Here is a 21,587-nt window from a genome sequence, read left to right as displayed (position 1 = left end):
AGTGTGGCATTGGATTCAAATTGCTGCTATGGATAAGGGGATGGTTGAGTGGCAGAAGACAGAGAGTGGTAATCAATGGACACTGCTCAACGTGGACTAATGTTATTAGTGGAGTTCCTCAGGGTTCAGTGTTGGGTCCGTTATTGTTTTCGGTGTTTATGAATGATATTGATGATGGGATATCAAGTTTAATGTCCAAGTTTGCAGATGATACAAAGGTTGGCAGGGTTGTTAAGGACACTACTGACGCTATGCTGCTGCAACAGGATCTGGAAAGGTTGAACAGATGGGCTGAGAGGTGGCAAATGAAGTTTAACATTGACAAATGTAAAGTACTACATATGGGAAACAGTAACCCCAGAGCAACGTATCAACTCTGCGGTACTACACTGACAGTGGTGGAGAATGAAAAGGACCTGGGGGTTATTGTGCAGGCAGATATGAAGTTCTCTGAGCAGTGCAGACGGGCTGCAAGAGTAGCTCATGGTGTCTTGTCAATGATATACAGGAATTTTTCTAGCAGGGATAAGGAGGTGATTATTCCCTTGTATAAGGCAATGGTTAGGCCACATCTTGAGTACTGTATACAGGTCTGGAGGCCTCATTTCAAGAAGGATGTAGAGCTGCTGGAACGGGTACAGAGAAGGGCAACAAGATTAGTGAATGGAACAAAGGGTTGCTCTTACGAAGAAAGGCTTAAGTTTTGCAAATTACAGAGTCTGGAGACTAGGCACCGGCGAGGTGATCTGATAGAGGTGTATAAGGCTTTGAATGGTTTGAGCATGCTCAATGCCAATGGGATTCTTCATCTTGCTCAGAATAATCACCTCAGAGGGCATAAATTCAAATTGAGGAAGGACGGATGTCGGATAGATGTGCGGAAATTTGCCTTTGGCCAGCGGGTGGTTGGTTGGTGGAACCGACTTCCATCACTTGTTGTTGAAGTTGATAGCCTAAACAAATTTAAGGCTCAACTGGACAGGTATTTCGAACGAACGGAGGGGTGAAATGGGAGTGGGATTTTTTTTTTTTTTTTTTTGGCTGATGCTGAATAAGCTTGCTTTCTTGCATCATATGCCTCTACTAATGCTAATGCTAAAATAAGATACCCGAAATGTCACTTTAATGTAAGATACCCGAAATGTCACTTTAATATATAGTAATGTAGGCAAACTTTCTAGTAAACTATATTATTAATTTCACATGGTATAATCTTGTCTAAACCTCTTCCTCTGTAATTTGAATTTATAGCCCCTAGTTCTGGAATTCTTTATAACAGTGAATATTTTGCCTTCATTCATTTTACTAACCCCTCTGAGAGCCTTATAAACCTTAATCAGATTTCCTGGAAGATGCCTGGTTGCTAAATTCTGTAGCCCACATAATCAGAATCTTTCCTTGTACAGTCACCCTTTTGCTGATCTACCATGCAAGTTGTCTGTCTTTGGACCCTTTCAAGAAGCTCAGTCTTTTTCAGATGAGATCTCCATACTTGGACACAGTATTCCGAATATTACACAGTCTTCTGATTGCCTTACATAGTGGGATTATCCCTATCTCTACAGGATAATGTTTGATTATTCACTGATAGGACTCCGTAGACTTTCATGGATTCCTGTTTACACTGCTGAGAAAACTTCATGTCTGCCTGTATTGTAATCCCCAGATCCTTTCTTCCTCTAATGTTTTTAATTCAACCCCACCAAGTGTATAATTTATTTCAGGATTGCTATTCCTCAAGTGTAAGAACTTGCATTTTGTTGCATTAAAACATAGCTGCCACTTTTCTGCCAATTCTTGCAGACTGTTTGTTTGTTTGTTTGTTTGTTTGTTTGTTTGGTTTTTAGGAGCATTAGCAATACGGAGGATGCGGAAAGGTCAGGGAATGACCACTGCATATCCCCGGAGCAATATGGCCTTAGTTGCTAATGCTCCTAAAATCCAAAATAACAAACAAACAACAACAGGAGCATTAGCAACTAAGGCCATATTGCTCCGGGATATGCAGTGGTCATTCCCTGACCTTTCCGCATCCTCCGTATTTGGTGGTGTTGCAGACTGTTCAAGTCATCCTGAAGGAGTACTGCTTGGTACTGATCATTAACTACTCTACCAATCTTTACTTCATTCACTTACTGTTACAGCCTCATTGGCATGCAGCATCTTCACTACTTAGTAAAATTATTGAGCTTTTCATCTCACCTGCCATAATTTACACCAACTCCCTCAGTGCTATCTCTGCCATAAGGAAGAATTTCTCATCCTATCTTGAAATACATTCATTCCCAGTTAATCTCTTCAGCTTGTTCAATCAGGTTTTGCTGGATCCCCTGGTCATTCTGGGAAATGAAAGTGCTGATCTTGCCACTAAACATCCTGAATTCTCTCTCTCACAACATCCTCAGGTTCCTCACGCTGACTATAAACCCTTCATTCTCAAAACATGCTTCGACAATTGGTCACATCTGGAAATGTAATGTCAAAAATAAACTGTACCAAATAAAAGATGATCCAAAGCTGTGGCTCTCTGGCGTCCGATGAGTCAGACAAGAGGAAGTAGTATTGGCAAGATTCAGAATAGGACACACTCATCATACTCATCTCTTCCTGTTATTGGGAGAAAACCCACCTCAGTGCTCATCCTGTCAGATGCAACTTATGGTTGATTGTCCCTTATATTCAACCATCCGGTCAAACACTTCATGTTGAATATATCACCTTATTTATCCAATTTCTTAGGAAATGAAGCAAATATTGAAGAACTTTTATTGTATCTAAAACATATTGGCTTGTACAAGAGCATATAATTTAACATCTGTAACTGTATGTTGCTGTAAATAAACAATGAACAGACACAATTTGGCCTCTATAGCCCTTGTGTCGTTAAGCGCAACAACAAAAACCAATCTTTAGGTCGTATCAAATTTTGACATCAAGCCTTTTATCCCATCGTAATTGTTGTTTATGAAAATCAGAAACAACAGAATATTCATTAATCACAACCCTCTGCCTTCTCCCCTGCAGCCACCCAACAATCAATCTTAGAATTTTTCCAGTAATCCCAACATGTTTCAGCTTATACAATAACTCTCATGCAGGACTGAGTCAAATGCCTTGCTAAAATCCAAATAAACTATATTGAAATTGTTCCCTACATACAGCTCATGAGTAACTGTGTCAAAATAGCTTACTATGTTAGTTGAACATGATTTTCCCTTAACATGTTGTGTGTTCTTCAGAATGCCATTTCTATCTAAATGTCCCTTGATTGCACTCTAAATTGCCTCTAAGATTTTCACTGCCACTGAAGTCAGACTAACTAGTTTGTAGTTACCAACTTGACTCTTGGAACCGCTTTTATATATTGGTGATACAGTGGCACTTCTCCAATCCAAGGAATCTCTCCCAAGTTCAAAGATGCCTTCATAATTAACTTCAGTGTTTCGATACACTCTGGCTGCCTCCCTGAAAATTACTGGGTATATACCATCAACTTCAGAATCCTTACTTGCCTTTATGTTCAAAAGTTTTTCTAATAAACAGTCATCACTAATTTCATATGGCTCAGCCTTACTTGCACACTACCTTCTCAGCACGAAGGGTCTTTCTTCAGTAAAGACCAATGCAAAGTACCTATTTAATTCATTGGCAATATTAACTGGGTTATCTATGACTTTCTCACAACTGGCACACAAGGGCCCAATCTGATTTACTTTCTTTGTTGTATTTACGTATGAGAAATTCCTTGTCCCCATTCTTTGTTCTCTTAGCCAGTGCTTTCTCACGTGCAGTCTTGGCCTCCTTAACCTTATACTTGGTACTATTACAGAACAACTTGTAGCTGTTGTAGGCTTCAGTACTTTCCGTCACTCTGTAACTGTCCCATGCTATCTTTTTCTGCTCTATTAGACCAGTCAGCTCTGTATTCATCCATTTCGACATCCTTGTCATACATATTTTCTTAATGGTATGTATGTATTTATGGCTTCTGTGATTTTTGCTTTAAAAGTATTCCATAATTCAAATGTATTCACCCTCACTCTGCAATCTGCCCAATTAATAGATGCCATATTGCACCTTAAACTCTCATAGTTCCCTCTTCTGAAAATAAAACCCATGCTTTTTCCTTTAACTACTGCAAAACCTTTCGTTATCTTCAAACTAACAACTGGGTGATCACTATCTGCCAATGGTTCCTGTACTTTAAGCCCCATGATGTCATCTGGTTCGTAAGTAATGATTAGGTCAAGAATATTCTCACCCCTAGTATTTTCTCTAATCTGCTGGTACAAATAATAATCTAGTTTATTTTTAAAAACTTTTCCCCATGGCAAGGTTCCCCTCACACTTATTCAACTCAGTACGAAGCAGATTGAAATAACATATAATAAGACATTCGCGCTTTCTTGTCAATTCCATTTGCATGCAGAGGCTCTCATCATACTCTTCACAATCTTCTGGTATATATGTATATATATTACTCCCACTGTCATTATATCTTTGCTGCCACAACTCACAGCACACAGATTCTATGTGGCACACAACTTCTGACTCAGCAAAAGCTATTTTTGCACTCAGGCTGCTTTTGATAAGAAGCATGACTCCACAGCCCTTCTATCTTTCCTAAATATATTATACATACCATAGTGAACATCCCCAGTTTCCAGGTAGCACCACATCTCTGTTATCCCTATTATGTCAGCATCAAGTTTTTCTAACCAGGAGTTCAAATTCAGCCATTTTATTGACAATACTCTTGACATTACTGTAGCTACCACTCTGTAGTTTACTACCCTGACATACCTTGAAGTTATCCTAGCTTTATCTTCCAGCTCATTTGAAACATTGCTACCCTCAGAAAATCTTACCAACATTGGCTGTTGTGGCAACAAACAGGAATTCTTGACCTTTGGCAGAAGACTATATTCGTACAAGCATTACTTTGACCCATATCATCAGATAAATGCAGATCTATATTACCCTTCTACCCCCATAACTAGCAGTTTCCCTGAACCCTTAATTTATCTCAATGATATTGGCAAAAATCCTTGCACCACCTTTATTCAAATGAATATCATCTCTACAAAATAGATTCCTTCTACCTACAAGTGTTGGGCTTGCAAAAATATTCCCTCTTCCTGAGCCTTGCAGATTCCCTCAAGTCTAAAGTTAATCCAAAAGGCTTTTAGCACATAATCCCTCCTATCTTTTATGGGCAGAATTGATCATACAGATTCTGATCTAACTCCCGGCATTTTTTCAGCATCATAAAGATGCTCTAATTAAATTGAGAGAAAAAGATGGGAGAAAACTTTACCAGCTGTTTGAAAATGTGGTAGTTTGTCTACCATGACAATGCTGTCATACATTGCACTTCTCAATCGGAAAAACTCACAATGAAATGCAGGATGAAGATTTGATGACATTCCATTCAACAGAATGCTTCGGTGGAACTCAACCAGCTCACATTTGAAGATTTCCAATAATGCTTTCAGAAGTGACAGGAATACTGGGGCACTACATATTATCAAGGGATGTGCTTGTAAATATTATCAAGGGATGTGCTAAAAAGTGTACTTTGATGGGATGTGCTTATAAAAAATATTGTATGTACCTTAATTTTTTTTTTTATTTAGAAAAATAGCCTTAGAACTTTTCAATTACTTCTCATATGTAATCTAAAAATGTACTAGGGTTGTTCCTTTATTTGCTTTAATATCTCTTATGAATATATTTAAGGAATCTGATACCCATCTGAAAAATATAGATGAGGCTATCTATAAGGACCTATTTCTGCTATAAATCATTGAATACAAAAATATTTTTATAGAAATATTAGTTTCCTCCTTACATATTTTGACTCATAATGTATTTTAAATATTTTCAGATGCATTGTGCACCATATATAATAGCAACAGTTCTTTTGCCATATATGGTAGAAACCATAAAAAATAATTGCCCTATCTGTCTGTACATAAATTTCTGCTATCAATGAAACAAATAATTTTCTAAATAGAACTGTCAAATTCATTTAATTATCAGAATAAAACTCAACTAAATCGCTAACAAAGAAAATTAAGTTAATAGTCATTATTCAATATGCTTATTTCTTTTTTTAGAAGCTTCAAGGAATACCGCCTAGTGCTTTTTATAGCGATCAGCACAAACCTTTGGCAAAAGACTATATTCGATTCTGCTTCATTAAGGTAAGGAAGTGGATTTTCAAAAATTTTGAAATTAAAAATTTTGAAAAACTTTAAAATGGACTTTCATTTAAAGCAGCCTACCACAAGATACTTCTACAAGCTTTTCTTGTTTTTCTAGAAGATCTACAGAATTTGTCTTTTTTTTTTTTTTTTTTTGTGTGAAGTTTCCTTTTCTCTCAGATTTTAGTCAAGGTTATCCTATCTGTATGTTTTTGAAATACAAAACAGATTTGATTCAAATGAAAAGAAGCATTTTCATTAACTATTACTGGTACTTTGATTTTTTTTTTTCTTAAAAAAAAAAATCGCAACCATCATTTAAACACTTTGAAATGCATCCAGTTGATATAGATGAACAGTGCACCGTTGAGTCAGTTTGGTGTGACATAAGCACTGCGAAAGCAAAAATAAGAGTAGGAGTGTGTTATAGGCCTAATGACTCGGAGAGTGGGCTAGTAAATCAAAATGTCTTATAATAGGGAATTTTAACTTCCCAGATATTGACTGGAACTTGTGGGTTGGTCATTCACACACTAGTAAGACTTTTGTGGATTTATTGGATGATTGTTTTCTGCAGCAGCATGTTCAAAAGGCAACCAGAGAGGGAAAATACTCTTGATCTGGTTATCAGCAGTGATCACTTGTGTATTAAGAATTTGCAGATAAAGAACCACTATGTGGCAATGATCACAGTTTAGTGATGTGGGATTTACTTTGTTGTTGTTTGTTTGTTGTTTGGTTTTTAGGAGCATTAGCAACTAAGGCCATATTCTCCGGGAAATGCGGTGGTCATTCCCTGACCTTTCCGCATCCTCCGTATTTGGTGGTGACGGGCTCGAATCCCGGTCTAATCAAGAAGCGTGTGATACGCACTGCTGCTCCTTCCCACCTGGCTACGGAGGCACCCATGGGATTTACTTAAAGATATAATTACCATCAGGGGTAAAAGAAAAGGTGACTACAGTGGTCTCAGACAGTTTTTAAATTCTGTACAGTGGGATCAACTGACAATGTTACGAACAGCAAATTCTAAGTGGGAAGCATTCAAGGAATTAATCATGGAAGCTACTAAAACTTTCATACCTGTTAAGAAATATTGTTCAGGGATAGGCCTAAATGGTTGTCAAATGTGAACTAATGAGACTCGTGGCAGAGAAGAAAAATGCATGGGATGCATATAAATTATCAGGCGACACAGAAACCTATGGCAGATATAAGCTAGTCTGTAATCAAGTCACAGAGAAGGTTAGGCAGGCGAAGGCAGATTATGAGAAATCTTTGGCAAAGGATGCTAAGAAAAACAACAAGGATTTCTTTACGTATATAAACTCTAAAAGGAAGGGGATGAATCTGATTGGTCCACTTGATATAGATGGTTTGACTGTTGATGATCCTGCTCAGATAGCAAACAAACTGAATGAGTATTTTGCATCTACACATGTGGAGTTATTAAGGTTTGAAAATGGCAAAAGGTTATCAAATTGTATCAGGGCGTTTAATGATTTTGTAATAACTGAGAACAAAGTGGAGGAGAAATTGTTGAAGTTAAACATAAGAAAGGCACCTGGGGTGGATGGGATCTATCCAGTTATATTAAAGGAGGCAGCAAAACAACTAAGCAAACCCTTAGCCATAATTATGAGAGCATCCTTGGACTCAGGGGAGATTCCCACGGACTGGAGATGTGCAAATGTATCCCCAATTTACAAAGGGGGATTGAAGTGTGACACGGGTAATTACAAACTAGTTAATTTAACTTCTGTTCCGGGTAAAATAATGGAGTCACTGGTTAAAGATGCATTGCAGGATCATCTAGACAAGACTGCAGCAATAATTCAGACACGGCATGGGTTTGTTAAGGGAAGGTCTCGTCTGACAAATTTGATTGGATATTATGATGTGGTTACAAAGGAACTGGATGCAAAAAATAATTTTGATATCATATACTTGGATTTCAGGAAAGCTTTTGACACTGTTGTGCATGGAAGACTACTGTACAAATTGGAGTAGAATGATATTAAGGGTAAGTTGCTACAATGGATAAAAGGATGGTTGAGTGGGAGAAGACAGAGGGTGGTAATCAGTGGGATCTACTGTTTGTGGACTGATGTTATTAGTGGTGTCCCACAGGGATCGGTGTTGGATCCACTGTTGTTTTGTATATTTATCAATGATATTGATGAAGGTATATCAGGCTTAGTGTCGAAGTTTGCAGATGATACAAAGCTTGGCAGGGTTGTTAATGACAGTAATGGCAGTGTGTTACTGCAACAGGATCTAGAAAATTTGGGCAGATGGGCTGAGAAGTGGCAACTGAAGTGGCAACCTTGACAAATGCAAAGTACTGCATATGGGTAGAAGTAACCCCAGAGAAACATACCAACTGTGTGGTACTACACTTAAGGTGGTAGAAAATAAAAAAGACCTGGGAGTAATTGTGCAGTCAGATATGAAGTTTTCTGAGCAATGCAGACAGACTGCCAGGGCAGGTCATGGGGGTTTGTCAATGATATATAGGAATTTTGCTAGCAGGGAAAAGGAGGTGATTAACCCTCTGTATAAGGCAATGGTCAGGCCACGCCTTGAGTACTGCATACAGGTCTGGAGGCCTCATTTTAGGAAGGATGTAGATTTACTTGAGCATGTACAGAGAAGGGCAACAAGATTGGTGAGGGGAATGAAGGGATCCTCTTACCAAAAGAGGCTTAAGTTCTGCAAATTGCAGTGGCTGGAGACTAGGCACCTGCGCAGTGATCTGATTGAGGTATATAAGGCCTTGAATGGGTTGAGCACGCTGAATTCTGATGGGATCCTTCCACTTGTTCAGATTACGAACCTAAGGGGGCATAAATTCAAATTAAGAAAATACAGATGTAGAATAGATGTGCGGAAATTTGCCTTTAGCCAGCGGGTGGTTAATTGCTGGAAGAAACTTCCATCTGTCATTGTGGAAGTTGATAGGTTGAATAAATTTAAACAGGAACTGGACAGGCATTTGGAGAGAATGGTGTGTTTTTTTTTTTTTTTTTTTTTTTGTTGGCTGATGCAGCATAAGCTCATACATTTGCTTTCTTGCATCACATGCCACTACTACTACTACTTTTGTTGGTTTAGAAAAACTTCTTAATTGAAGAAAAATATATTAATTGCAGATATCTTCCCAGAAAATGGTATGTATGCTGTTAAAGGGGAAGTTAAGCAAGAATAGAAATCTAGTCGTTAGAGCCTGTGGAGTCTCCCTTAGTGATGTTACTGTTGTTAAATATTTGGGGTTTTATCTGGAAGATCTTAAAAATAAAATTTGGCTATTGTATTCCAAGCTCAGAAGAGTTGTTAGTGTAGACTGGGGAATCAAGGGCAGATCTTTTTTAATTTTATTAAATTAATGTATTTTTGTCCCCATCATTACCTATGCTTCTCATGCTTGGATGCATAAAATTACTAATTCTATAGTCAGAAAACATTTATTTCAAGCTCAACAGTTCACTCTTCTGGGTATAACCAAAGTATGTAGAACTGTGTCTACTGACACACTTCAAGTGATGGCTAAGGGACTTCCTGCTGACCTTTAGGTCACACTATATGGGCTTATATATTTTGTTAATAATCAATACATGAGAGTATTAATGGAATTTTGGCTTGTTCTGATACAAAATACTTCCATTAAGAACATGAAAACACCAACCATGTTGGTGTTTTCATGTTCTCTGGTTGCCTACCATGAGGATAAAAAAAAATCTTACTTTTCAAAGTAATTTCAATGCTTCCAAAGCCTTTGCAGCATTGTGGAGCATTTGACAAGAGCTTCTATGTGTAGCTCTTATCGAATGCTCCATAATGCTGGTCCAGTGTGTGTAAAGATAACTTATCATTGTTGTTTTGTACTCACCTGTCATTTGTTCATCCACTGCCCCAATCCTACATTAGGATATTCCTTGACAAAAAGTACTGGGTACTCAGATGGAATAATAGAACTACCAAGAATCTCTTTGCCACCTCAAAGTTGAATGTGCAACACAACCCCATAGAAACAGATTCTAACTGTGATAGACATAATTGAATGATTGCCATAATCAACTATGAAATTAAAAAAATAAAAAATAAAAATAATAATAAATGGCAGTGATTGGAATCAAATTGATTGTGTCAAAGAACTAAAGCACAAGTTCTTTATTGGCGCTCGTTTTCTCTCTCTCTCTCTCTCAGTATGTGTGCACATCAGCTGCGTATCTGATTACACCTTTCCATTTGATTATCAAATTCTAATAGTCAGTTATTTCAATTATGAGCCATATTTGTTTGCTCCAAATGCATCAGGTGTCAGACTTTTGTTCTGCAGTAAAAATGTTCAAAACAGTTCATAACTCTTCAGAATGATGAATGTTTTTTGTAGTAATGGAAATTGATGCAAATAAAATTAATAATAGCAGAATGGACTAGTTTAACAACTTAATGTTCATGTAATAGATGAAATTTTGAAGTCTGCTATTGAAGTCTAAAACTGTTTTGTCCATTGTTATTGTTTTTCACAATAATTCAAAATTAATGAATGAGCTAAATTATCTTTATGAGCTTTATATTGTATTAAAGGAAATATGGGAACTTAGTACATAATACTTGTCATGGCAAGATGCCAGATGCTTGTAGTAAGAGTGTTTTCAATTTTGCAATTTAAAAAAAAAAATTTATATGAAATAAAATTTTAGCCTTGCTTCTCTATTAAAATATAAAAAAGTGGGTCTTTGCTATGAATAGACTTTTAGCACAAATTTCCTGAAAAGCAAAGAAGACAATTGCTATTACTTAAAAATGTTTCACATGAAGAGGACTAAACATTTTTTATTTATATTTTCAATAGCCAAATACCATCACAAAACAAAATGAGAGGGGGGGAAAAAATTATAAAGTACTTTTAGAAATATAAACAAGCAAATAAATAAAATACAGTTTATTGCATTTCATAATAAACTGTAATTTTCCCATTGTCATATGATACAAATTAATTAGTCATTATCAGGCTCTGCAGTAAATATAATGTTAAGATTAAATTTTTACATAGAAATTATTTTTGAATTTGGAAGAAATTCTGCTATGCCATTTCAACTTCAAGGTGTGTATATATATACAGTCGAACTTCCCTATAACAAATTCGATAAACCCAGCGAAAAATTTCGTTATACAGAGAATATCTTTTTTATTAGAAATTGTTATTTAATTAGAAAATTAAAATGAATCTACATTTATTTTTAATGTATTTTATTTCAAAAACACTTATTTAAATTACGTTTGCACAGTACAATTAAAAAATTGTCTGATTCTCAAAGAAAACCTCACATTTGTTCAGAGCGTTAAAAACATTATCAGGAACATTTTCACAAAACTGTAGACCCACACGAACCATTTTAAAAGCGTTAATCATTTCTTCACAAGTTGGCTTTTCTACGGGTTGTTCTGATGTGTCTTCAGCGTCATCGTTAATTTCTTCGTGATCATGGTTGCGTCTAACACTGTTCAGTAGTATTTCGTCTTCATTTGGATGTTCTGTTGTAGTCAGATCTTGATCTACATAAACATAACTATCCACTGTTATTTCATTTTCGATGTTTCTGGACGATTCTAATAATGTACAAAAGTTTTTCAGTTGTGAAAGGGGCAGTTCATCTTGTTCATCCAGTTTTTGTTCGACTTCTGTATTCAATGCAAATCCCACTTTCGAAAAACAATTTTGAATAGTGCATTCAGTGATATTGTTTGTTCAAACTTTTGCCAGTTCAGAGATGCAATCTCTAAGGTTAGTTGTAACCTCCAAGTTTCTATTTTCTGATAATGCATTGACAATCTTCATTATTATTCTCTTTTGATAATGAAATTTTAAATAATGCCTTGGTCCATTGGCTGGAGTTTTGACGTCACGTTTGGTGGTAAAAACAATAACTTCACACTTTTAAGTTTGGCAGAAATACTGGCAGGATGTGCTGGACAGTTGTCAGTTACCAACACGATTTTCCTTTTTTCTTTTGTTATACGCTTGTCTAGTTTTAATATCCAGTCTTCAAAGATATCACTGGTCATCCATGCTTTTTTATTAAAGGTGTAGTCAACTTCCAAAGATTTTGTGCCTCTAAAACATCTTGGGTTTTTTAATTTTCTGATGACTAAAAGTCTTAATTTTTCACTTCCTGTCATATCTACTCCAACTAGCACCAATTATCGTCCTATTGCTCTGACTAGCTGTCTGTGCAAAATCCTGGAGAGAATGGTTAATTCCCGTTTAATGTGGTACTTAGAATCAAACGAACTTCTCTCCAACATCCAATGCGGCTTCCGAAGGAACCGGTCCTCTTTGGACCATCTTATTAGACTGGAAACATCAATCCGGGATGCTTTCCTAAAACGCGAACACTTGGTGTCAGTGTTCTTTGACATGGAAAAAGCGTATGACACAACTTGGAGATTTGGCATCTTAAAAGATCTGCATAGCCTTGGCCTTAGGGGGCAACTCCCCATTTTTATTAAAAACTTTTTAGCCAATCGATCTTTCCAAGTTCGTGTGGGATCCTTACTCTCTCGTTCCTTCAGTCAAGAGGAGGGAGTACTACAAGGCTCAGTATTAAGTGTCACGCTTTTTGCCATCAATGTAAATTCCATCACAGAACAACTTCCTCCAACTGTAAACAGTGCCCTCTATGTTGATGACTTTAACATATTTTGTCAGTCATGCAACATGAGGGTTATTGAAAGACAACTGCAGAAAGCTATTGATCACCTCAACTCCTGGGCTCTTGCTAATGGCTTCAGGTTCTCGCCGGAGAAGACCGTTTGCGTACACTTTTGTCGTAAGCGTAATCTTCATCCTGAACCTGAATTAAAGCTCGGACAAAATGCAATTCCAGTAGCAGCGGACACAAAATTCTTGGGACTCGTATTCGATAAAAAGCTGACCTTTCTGGATCACATACGTCAACTCCGCACAAGGTGCACAAGAGGGCTGAATATTCTGTGCTCTCTTTCCTCAACATCTCGGGGTGCGGATCGATGCACCCTACTACGCATCTATCGTGCACTTGTACGATCCAGACTAGATTACGGGTCCCTGGTATACAATTCGGCCAGAGACAGTGTACTTCGATGGCTCGATCCTGTCCATCATCAGGCTCTCCGTATCACTATTGGAGCATTTCGAACATCTCCTGTCCAGAGCTTATACGTCGAAGCAAACGAACCACCGTTATCGCTTCGACGTAAGCAGTTGTCTTTAAAGTACGCTTTAAAACTGAAATCCCTGCCAGACCATCCTACGTGGCCCTTCGTTTTTGAACCACGATGGGAAAATTTATACAATACCTGTAAGACTGCCAATCGTCCTTTTGGTATTCGTCTCCAAGAGCTAATCAAAGAACTTAATATCAAGGTAGACAAGGTTGCCCAAACACCAAAGCAACCCTTTCCACCCTGGCATGCTCATGTCCCGAAATGTGACTTGTCTCTTAGAAATTGGGGAAAGTCGGACACTCCATCATCTGTCTACCTGCAGCTTCATTCAGCACACCGAACTGAATATTCTGACTTCGCGCCAGTCTACACAGACGGTTCGAAGTCGGAATCATATGTGGGATCTGCTGCTGTCTTTACAGATACCACCACATCGGAGCAGATTCCCTCTGAATGCAGCATATTTACTGCAGAGCTGCACGCTATAGAGTTAGCCTTGGATCACATTAGTAAATGCCAATACCAACGGTTCATTATATATTCAGACTCTCTCAGCATGTTACAGGCTTTAATATCTGTGAGATATAATCCTCATCCAGTTCTGTCTAGTATTCAGCAGAAGATTCACTTCCTCCGTGGACGTGAATATGATATCCGCTTCTGCTGGATTCCTAGCCACATTGGGATTAAGGGAAATGATTTGGCTGACGCTGCAGCCAAATCAGCAATTCCCAATAATAACCGCTGCCTGTCAGTCCCCTATACAGACTACAGGCAAATAATACACCAAAAGATACACTCCCAATGGCAGGACTCGTGGAATAGACAGACTGCGAATAAATTATATCATAATTGAACCGTGGCAGTCTAGTCTGCGCAGGAATCGTAAGGAGGAAGTTGTTCTCGCCCGGACCCGCATAGGACACAGTCATTTAACTCATTCGTTTTTGCTGAGGGCTGATGATCCTCCTATGTGTGTGTCCTGTGGCACAATTTTAACGATCAGACACCTTTTAATTGACTGTCCAGATTTTAGCAACACCCGTTTTACCGCTTTTAATCATCTGACTGAGCCTTATACACTCGGTCAGATTTTATCTGACAATGACAACGTGTCTGCTGTTTTTAGCTATTTTAAATCAATAAAAGTTTTTAATTGTATTTAATTCATATTATTGTTACGTCTCTATTGATTTATTTCTTATATCTTTGTTATTATATATCTGGACACGGTGGCCTTACTAATTAGGTCACCGAGAGTTTAAATTTGAATTTTTTAAATATTACCTAGTCTTGGCGCATCATAGCCGTAGTTGCTAATGCGCCAAAAAAACCCAAACAAACAAACAAACCAACTAGCACAGTGATTCTTTCTTTGCTTTGTTTTCCACCAAAACATTTATCATCTTTAAAAGCAAGTGTTCCATTTGGTAAACATTTAAAGAATAAACCCATTTCGTCAGCATTAAAAACATCCTTAGGTTCATATTCTTCCAAAATCTTCTGGTATTGTTCCTCCAACTGTTGCAATCTTCTTCGCTTACATTAACACTTTCTCCACAAATAACCTTTTCCACAATTCTGTGACACTTCTTAAATTTATCTAGCCACCCAGTGCTTGCATTAAATTCTGTATGTCCCAGGGAATGTGCAAATTTCAGAGCTTGTTGCTTAATTATTGGACCCGATATTGGTATATTCTTTTCACGTATCATTCCCTGGTTTTGGCGCATTATAGCCTTAGTTGCTAATGCGCCAATAAAACCCAACAACCAACCAATCATGTATCATTTGCACCCATTTTAGAACAGCTTTATCAACGTCTTCGTATATACACAACTTAATTCGCTTCTTGTCTGCTCCTTCAATTGCATTTAAAATTGATTCTCGATTTTTTAAGATCATAGATAAGCTGCTTTCAGGTATGCCATATTTCTCCGCAATATCTTTTTTCTTAAAACCCTGGTCAATATCATGAAGAATCTTTACTTTATCATTAATACTTAAACGCTTTCTCTTCAACATTGTTTCCTCAAATGTAAAAATTACTGGACTGCAGCTCTTGCTCATACATACACCGCAAACTTCGCTGCGCTGGCCATATAGTGAATTGTTAGTACCGCCTACTCAGTGACGTTCACTTCCAATTCAACAGTATCACATGACTTTTTCTGTCAATCACTTTGAAGAAATATACGACTTTCATTCATATATACACGAAAGAAAATTTACGGTTAATGCATGCTGTATGTTACTTTTCAGGGAAAAAAATGCAAGAGCATATAGCCTATGTGATTGACAAATTGTTCTAAAAGAACGAAATTTAAAAAAAAAAAAAAATTCATTAAAACCGTCTACTGGGAGTCCAGTCAGATGAGAACGGACATATAATATAATGATTGACAGGAAGGTCACATGGTATGGTTGAGGTGAGAAGCGAATGTCACTCAGTAGGCGTTACTAAAAACCGACTGTGGTAGCATTCTATGTATTACCGCCGCAGCACGCTAAAGGCTTACCACAGCGAATTTCATTTTCCCCTCAGCCAACATCAATTTACAATTCTATCCTATTTATTGTAAAGTTTATGACCACTTTTAAGAAAACCCATTTGGTTTTATAACTGTAACAAAAATGAAACAAAGACCCTCCTACGGGCATCAATGGCCACAATTATTAATTGATTAATTCCAGATGATGATAATAATAATGATTAATTCCAGATGCTAATGCATAATTTCGGAGGGAAGGAGGTCATATATTTGAGCGGCTGTTTAGCAGTAAATGCTTAAATCTTCAAAAATGCTTTTACTAATTTTTTTTAAAAATTCGTTATAGAGAGACTAACACTTCGCTATATGGGGTTAATTTTACATGTAATTTCGTTTCAAGGTGCAATGTTTTGCGAAAAAATTCGTAATATACACAATTTTATTAAAAAAGTTCGTAATAGAGAAGTTCCACTGTATATGATAATTTTGATATCATATACTTGGATTTTAGGAAAGATTTTGATACTGTTGCACATGGAAGACTACTGTACAAGTTAAAGCAGTATGAGATTAAGCGCAAGTTGCTACAATGGATAAAAAGATGGTTGAGTGGGAGAAGGCAGAGAGTGGTAATCAATGGACACTGCTCTTCATGGGCTAATGTTATTAGTGGAGTTCCCCAGGGGTCCGTGTTGGGCCCATTGTTGTTTTCTGTATTTATCAATGATATTGATAACAGTATATCAGGCTTAATGTCCAAGTTTCCAGACAATACGAAGTTAATGACAGTAAGGATGGTATACTACTGCAACAGGATCTAGAAAAGTTGAGCAGATGGGCTGAGAGGTGGCAACTGAAGTTTAAGATTGACAAATGCAAAGTACTGTGTATGGGTAGCAGTAACACCAGATTAACATACCAACTGTGTAGTCAGATATGAAGTTTTCTGAGCAGTGCAGATGGGCTGCAAGAATAGCTCATGGGGTCTTGTCAATGATATATAGGAATTTTGCTAGCAGGAATAAGGAGGTGATTATTCCCTTGTTTAAGGCAATGGCCAGGACATGCCTTGAGTACTGCATACAAGTCTGGAGGCCTCATTTTAGGAAAGATGTTGAACTACTAGAATGAGTACAGAGAAGGATGAGATTAGTGAGTGGAACAAAGGGTTGCTGTTACAAAGATAAACTTAACTTCTGTAAATTGCAGCGTTTGGAGACTGGGCACCTGCAAGGTGATCTGACTGATGTGTATAAGGCCTTGAATAGTTGAGCAAGCTCAATGCTGATGGGATTCTTCCTCTTGCTCAGATTCCGAACCTGAGGGGGCATAAATTCAAATTGAGGAAAGACAGTTGTAGAATAGATGTGTGAAAGTTTCCTTTAGCTAGCAAGTGAGTGATTGATTGATTGCTGGAACAAACTTCCATCTGTCATTGTGGAAGCTGACAGCTTAAATAAATTTAAGGCTGAACTAGACAAACTTTTGGAGTGAATGGATAGGTGAAATGAGAAGATTTTTTTTTTTTTTTTTCGTGATGCTAAATAAGCTTGCTTTCTTGCTTCATATGCCTCTACTAATGCTAATTAAAGGGACAATGTACGTGAATTCAGTATAGTGTTAATTGTAATGCGGCACCAGGGGTTCCCCCAGCTCCACATCAGGCAATGTGATGAATACAAAACTCTGTCAAGCCCAGATTTATGTGGATTAGCGAGTGAGTGTTCATGAAGTGTTAGTGTGGGGTTGTGTTAGTAGTAGTAGTAGCATGTGATGCAAGAAAGCAAGTGTTATGAGCTTATGCAGCATCAGCCAAAAAAAAAAAAAAAAAAAAAAAAAATCACACCATTCCCTCCAAATGCCTGTCCAGTTCCTCCTTAAATTTATTTAACCTGTCAACTTCCACAACGACAGATGGAAGTTTGTTTCAGCAATTAACCACCCACTGGCTAAAGGCAAATTTCCGTACATCTATTCTACATCTGTCTTTTCTTAATTTGAACTTATGCCCCCTTAGGTTCGTAATCTGAACAAGTGGAAGGATCCCATCAGAATTCAGCGTGCTCAACCCATTCAAGGCCTTATACACCTCAATCAGATCACCACGGAGGTGCCTAATCTCCAGCTGCTCCAATTTACAGAACTTAAGCCTCTCTTCATTACCCTCACCAATCTTGTTGCCCTTCTCTGTACACACTCACTCAAGCAAATCTACATCCTTCCTAAAATGAGGCCTTCAGTCCTGTATGCAGTACTCAAGGCGTGGCCTGACCATTGCCTTATACAGAGGGACAATCACCTCCTTTTCCCAGCTAGCAAAATTCCTATATATCATTGACAAAACCCCATGACCTGCCCTGGCAGCCTGTCAGCATTGCTCAGAAAACTTCATATCTGACTGCACAATTACTCCCAGGTCTTTTTCATTTTCTACCACCTTAAGTGTAGTACCACACAGTTGGTACGTTTCTCTGGGGTTACTTCTACCCATACGCAGTACTTTGCATTTGTCAAGGTTAAACTTCAGTTGCCACTTCTTAGCCCATCTGCCCAAATTATCTAGATCCTGTTGCAGTAGCACACTGCCATTACTGTCATTAACAACCCTGCCAACCTGTGTATCATCTGCAAACTTCGACACTAAGCCTGATATACTTTCATCAATATCATTGATAAATATAAAAAACAACAGAGGACCCAACACCGAACCCTGTGGGACTCCACTAATAACATTAGTCCACGAAGAGCAGCACCCATTGATTACCATCCTTTTTTTTTTGTGTTGTTCATCCAGTCTCTTAGCCTAGGGGCTTGTGTTTTCACACAGAAACCTCCAGTTTACCATCCAGTGCCAAGAGGAGGTGGGCCGTGCATTAGGGAATATGAAAGCACTGGTGGGGCGAACCCAAAGTAGCCAAAGCTACAGACAGGGAGAGCCCGAAAAAAAAAAAAAATAAATAAATAAATAAAAAAAATAAAGAAAGAAAATGGAAGATAGTGGAAAGACAGGAAGTGGGGGGTTTAAGGTGGTAGAGAGAGAGAGGGGGCAGTAGTGAAGGTGCTGTATGGTTGGAAGTGAGGACAGATGGGAACCCCCCAGGTGAGGATGCCCATTCTCTTTTGGGGGTGAGATATAATTGTTGACAGTGGGGTGATCCATAAGGGGGAAGGGTGCCATCCAGGTTGGAGGAAAGGGGAGAGGGAAATGGGAGAACAACCAACAACCCAGGCGGTAGGAGTGAAAGATCATAGGAAAAGGGATTCCTATGTTAGAGAGCTCATTTCAGTGCACTATCTAGGTGAATTCAGTAGTGAACTCATACCATTTATAAAAATTAGATTTAAGAATAATGGCATCTTTTGACCTTTAAAAGATGCATGCTTGCAGACACACACACAAAGATTCATAGTTTCAAAAGCTTTCCCCCAGTAGTTAGCTTCAGAAATAGAATTACTAGTAATTGTTTTGAATGGTAGAGTGTGTTTTTGGATGTTAGTTGTTGCCACATCAGCTTCTGTGCCCATAATGCACAGGGTGTTTTTGTTTAACTGCCACAATACTTTTTATGAGTGATTACTTTGAAATCATTTAATATACAGTTAAGCATCATTTGGTATTATGCTAAAACAGGACTTGTTTTGTTAATTTTATTTTTATGATGCCATTTACATTGCTGTTCTGCAGATTCTAGCACTTCACCTTCTAGTACTTTTCCAGGCAACTTTTGAATATTCATATCCAGAATATGGATCAGATGTGCAGAACAGTAAACACTTCCATACCTTGGAAGAGGCAAATTGACATCAGCTGTCATGAACCTAACTAAAGCAGATTTGGAAGCATCAAGACTGAAAACTGTAGAGAACTTCCTCCTACTGAAACTTCCAAAAAACCAAGAGAAATTTCTCCTCAGTTTTTAGAACTGCAAAATCTGGCACACTTTGTTATTCAAAAATCATTGAAAATATGCCAAATCATGTTTAAGATGTACCCTTCGCAACCAGATATTTTAAACTGCCATTTCAATGATTTAAATTGTTAGTAAACATCCCCATTGAAATCGGGGAATGTTTGCTAACAATTAATATTTACTTTGTAATTTACTAGTTTATATAGGTTATACTACACTGAACTGGAACTGAAAGAAATTGTTTAGAAGCACTTTAAAGTATATCAAACTTTCTAAGCAAATCTTATCTCTTCTGCAGCTAATACTTTTATTATTTGGATTTGTGAAATAAAATGCAAAAGGAAAAAGAATAGTATATATAAGGTTATTGTCTGCTGTGACCTCACTCATCAGAAATGAATGCCGTTGTTTTTTTTTTTAATTGCCATTGAACCAATTTTTTTCTCTTCTACAGCTATGACTAGTTGAATTGCACAAATATATAAAACAAATGCTATAGTAGAGGCAAATTTGGCTTACCAGCTTACCAATGGTGACCTTTGGAACATACACCATTACATTATGTCAGCAGTCTTGTCATATTTTATGAGAATATATTTAGTAGGGTTATTTAGCTTGTGGATATTGGCATCAATAGCTGTAAAGACCAGTACCATTTAAATTTTTTCTTTGCCATGGTTCATTTTTTTCTTCTCTTTCCCCCTTCCCACAAAACTTGAATTTCAGTTCTATCTCCCCTTGTTGGTCGCTTGAGGATATCAAATCCATTTTTATTATACACTTAGTCTTTCATTATAGGCTTGTGCACTTGTTTGTGTATACATATTACCCCTTCATAAATTGTCATGTCTTCCAAAGTAGGTTGTCCTAATATTATGAAATTTTAAAATGCATAAATGCTTATAAACGTTTAAATTTATGTGTATATGTCTACCTATTTTCAAAAACATTAATATATTTTTATCTAAAAAAACTTAATTTGCATTTCTTGTTTCTTTAGGAAGACACTACACTTGGAAAAGCTGAAGCCATTATTAATGATCTTAAGAAAACACTTGAATCAAGGCTATGAAAAGCTAATTACTTATACGTGAAAAAAAAATCCATTTAGGATCTAAGGAAGAGAAATAATAATTATTTTTAAAGTGGAATTGTAGATACAAAATGTGTGACTAATTTGTGGAGGGGTTGTAATGTGGCAGTAAAGTTAATTATGTCTTGCTTTATTGTTGTGCAGCATTTTATTGAATTTTGCCTGTTTTGTAAAAAGCATAATTAAAAAAATAGAAAATAAATATTTTATTATAAGTGATCAATTAAAATCACCTAATATGCTGTTTAACATTTTGTTAAACAGCATATTAGGTGATTTTAATTGTTTTTATACAGAATCTGTATAAAAACTTATGTCAAGCATCATAATTGTAATGTTGTGGTGTGAAATTTTGGGTAATTCAGCAGTCAGATTTTTGTTGATAAACTAAAAGTAAATAAAATATTTTGAAATAATGTCTCATGCTTTTAAACCCCGAAAAATTATGGTATTTGTGTTCAAAAAGAGCACTAAGGATAAGAAAATATCTGGCTACAAAAGACTTAAAACTTATTGAATCCATTTTAATCCACATTTAATCTATATATATATATATGGATTAAATCCATATATATATATATATATATATATATATATGGATTAAATCCATAATAGGTTATTTATATATGCATAATATGTAGTTTTTGAGGGTAGTTGTCAACAGTTAGCAGCT

General features: G+C 37.0%; 1 protein-coding gene across 6 annotated transcripts in view; it reads left to right on the top strand.

The window, feature by feature from the left end:
- Kyat (Kynurenine aminotransferase) overlaps positions 1 to 21,008 on the top strand; it is a 141,310-nt gene extending 120,302 nt beyond the window's left edge. For 4 of the 6 annotated variants that reach the window (XM_090370503.1, XM_090370502.1, XM_090370505.1 and 1 more), the window contains exons 13-14: positions 6,120 to 6,206; positions 20,822 to 21,006. In XM_090370503.1, coding sequence (XP_090226629.1) covers positions 6,120 to 6,206; positions 20,822 to 20,893 — 159 coding nt within the window. In that variant the 3' untranslated portion in view covers positions 20,894 to 21,006. Of the gene's footprint in view, positions 1 to 6,119; positions 6,207 to 20,821 lie in introns of all 6 variants that reach the window. The other 2 variants (XM_090370506.1, XM_090370508.1) reach the window with 1 other exon arrangement.
- The last annotated feature ends 579 nt before the right edge of the window (positions 21,009 to 21,587 follow it).

This window comes from Mastigoproctus giganteus, chromosome 3, assembly GCF_048544385.1.
Source record: "Mastigoproctus giganteus isolate SK-2022 chromosome 3, ASM4854438v1, whole genome shotgun sequence".
Classification (NCBI taxonomy): Eukaryota; Metazoa; Arthropoda; class Arachnida; order Uropygi; family Thelyphonidae; genus Mastigoproctus; species Mastigoproctus giganteus.
This window is presented reverse-complemented; position numbering and strand designations above follow the sequence as displayed.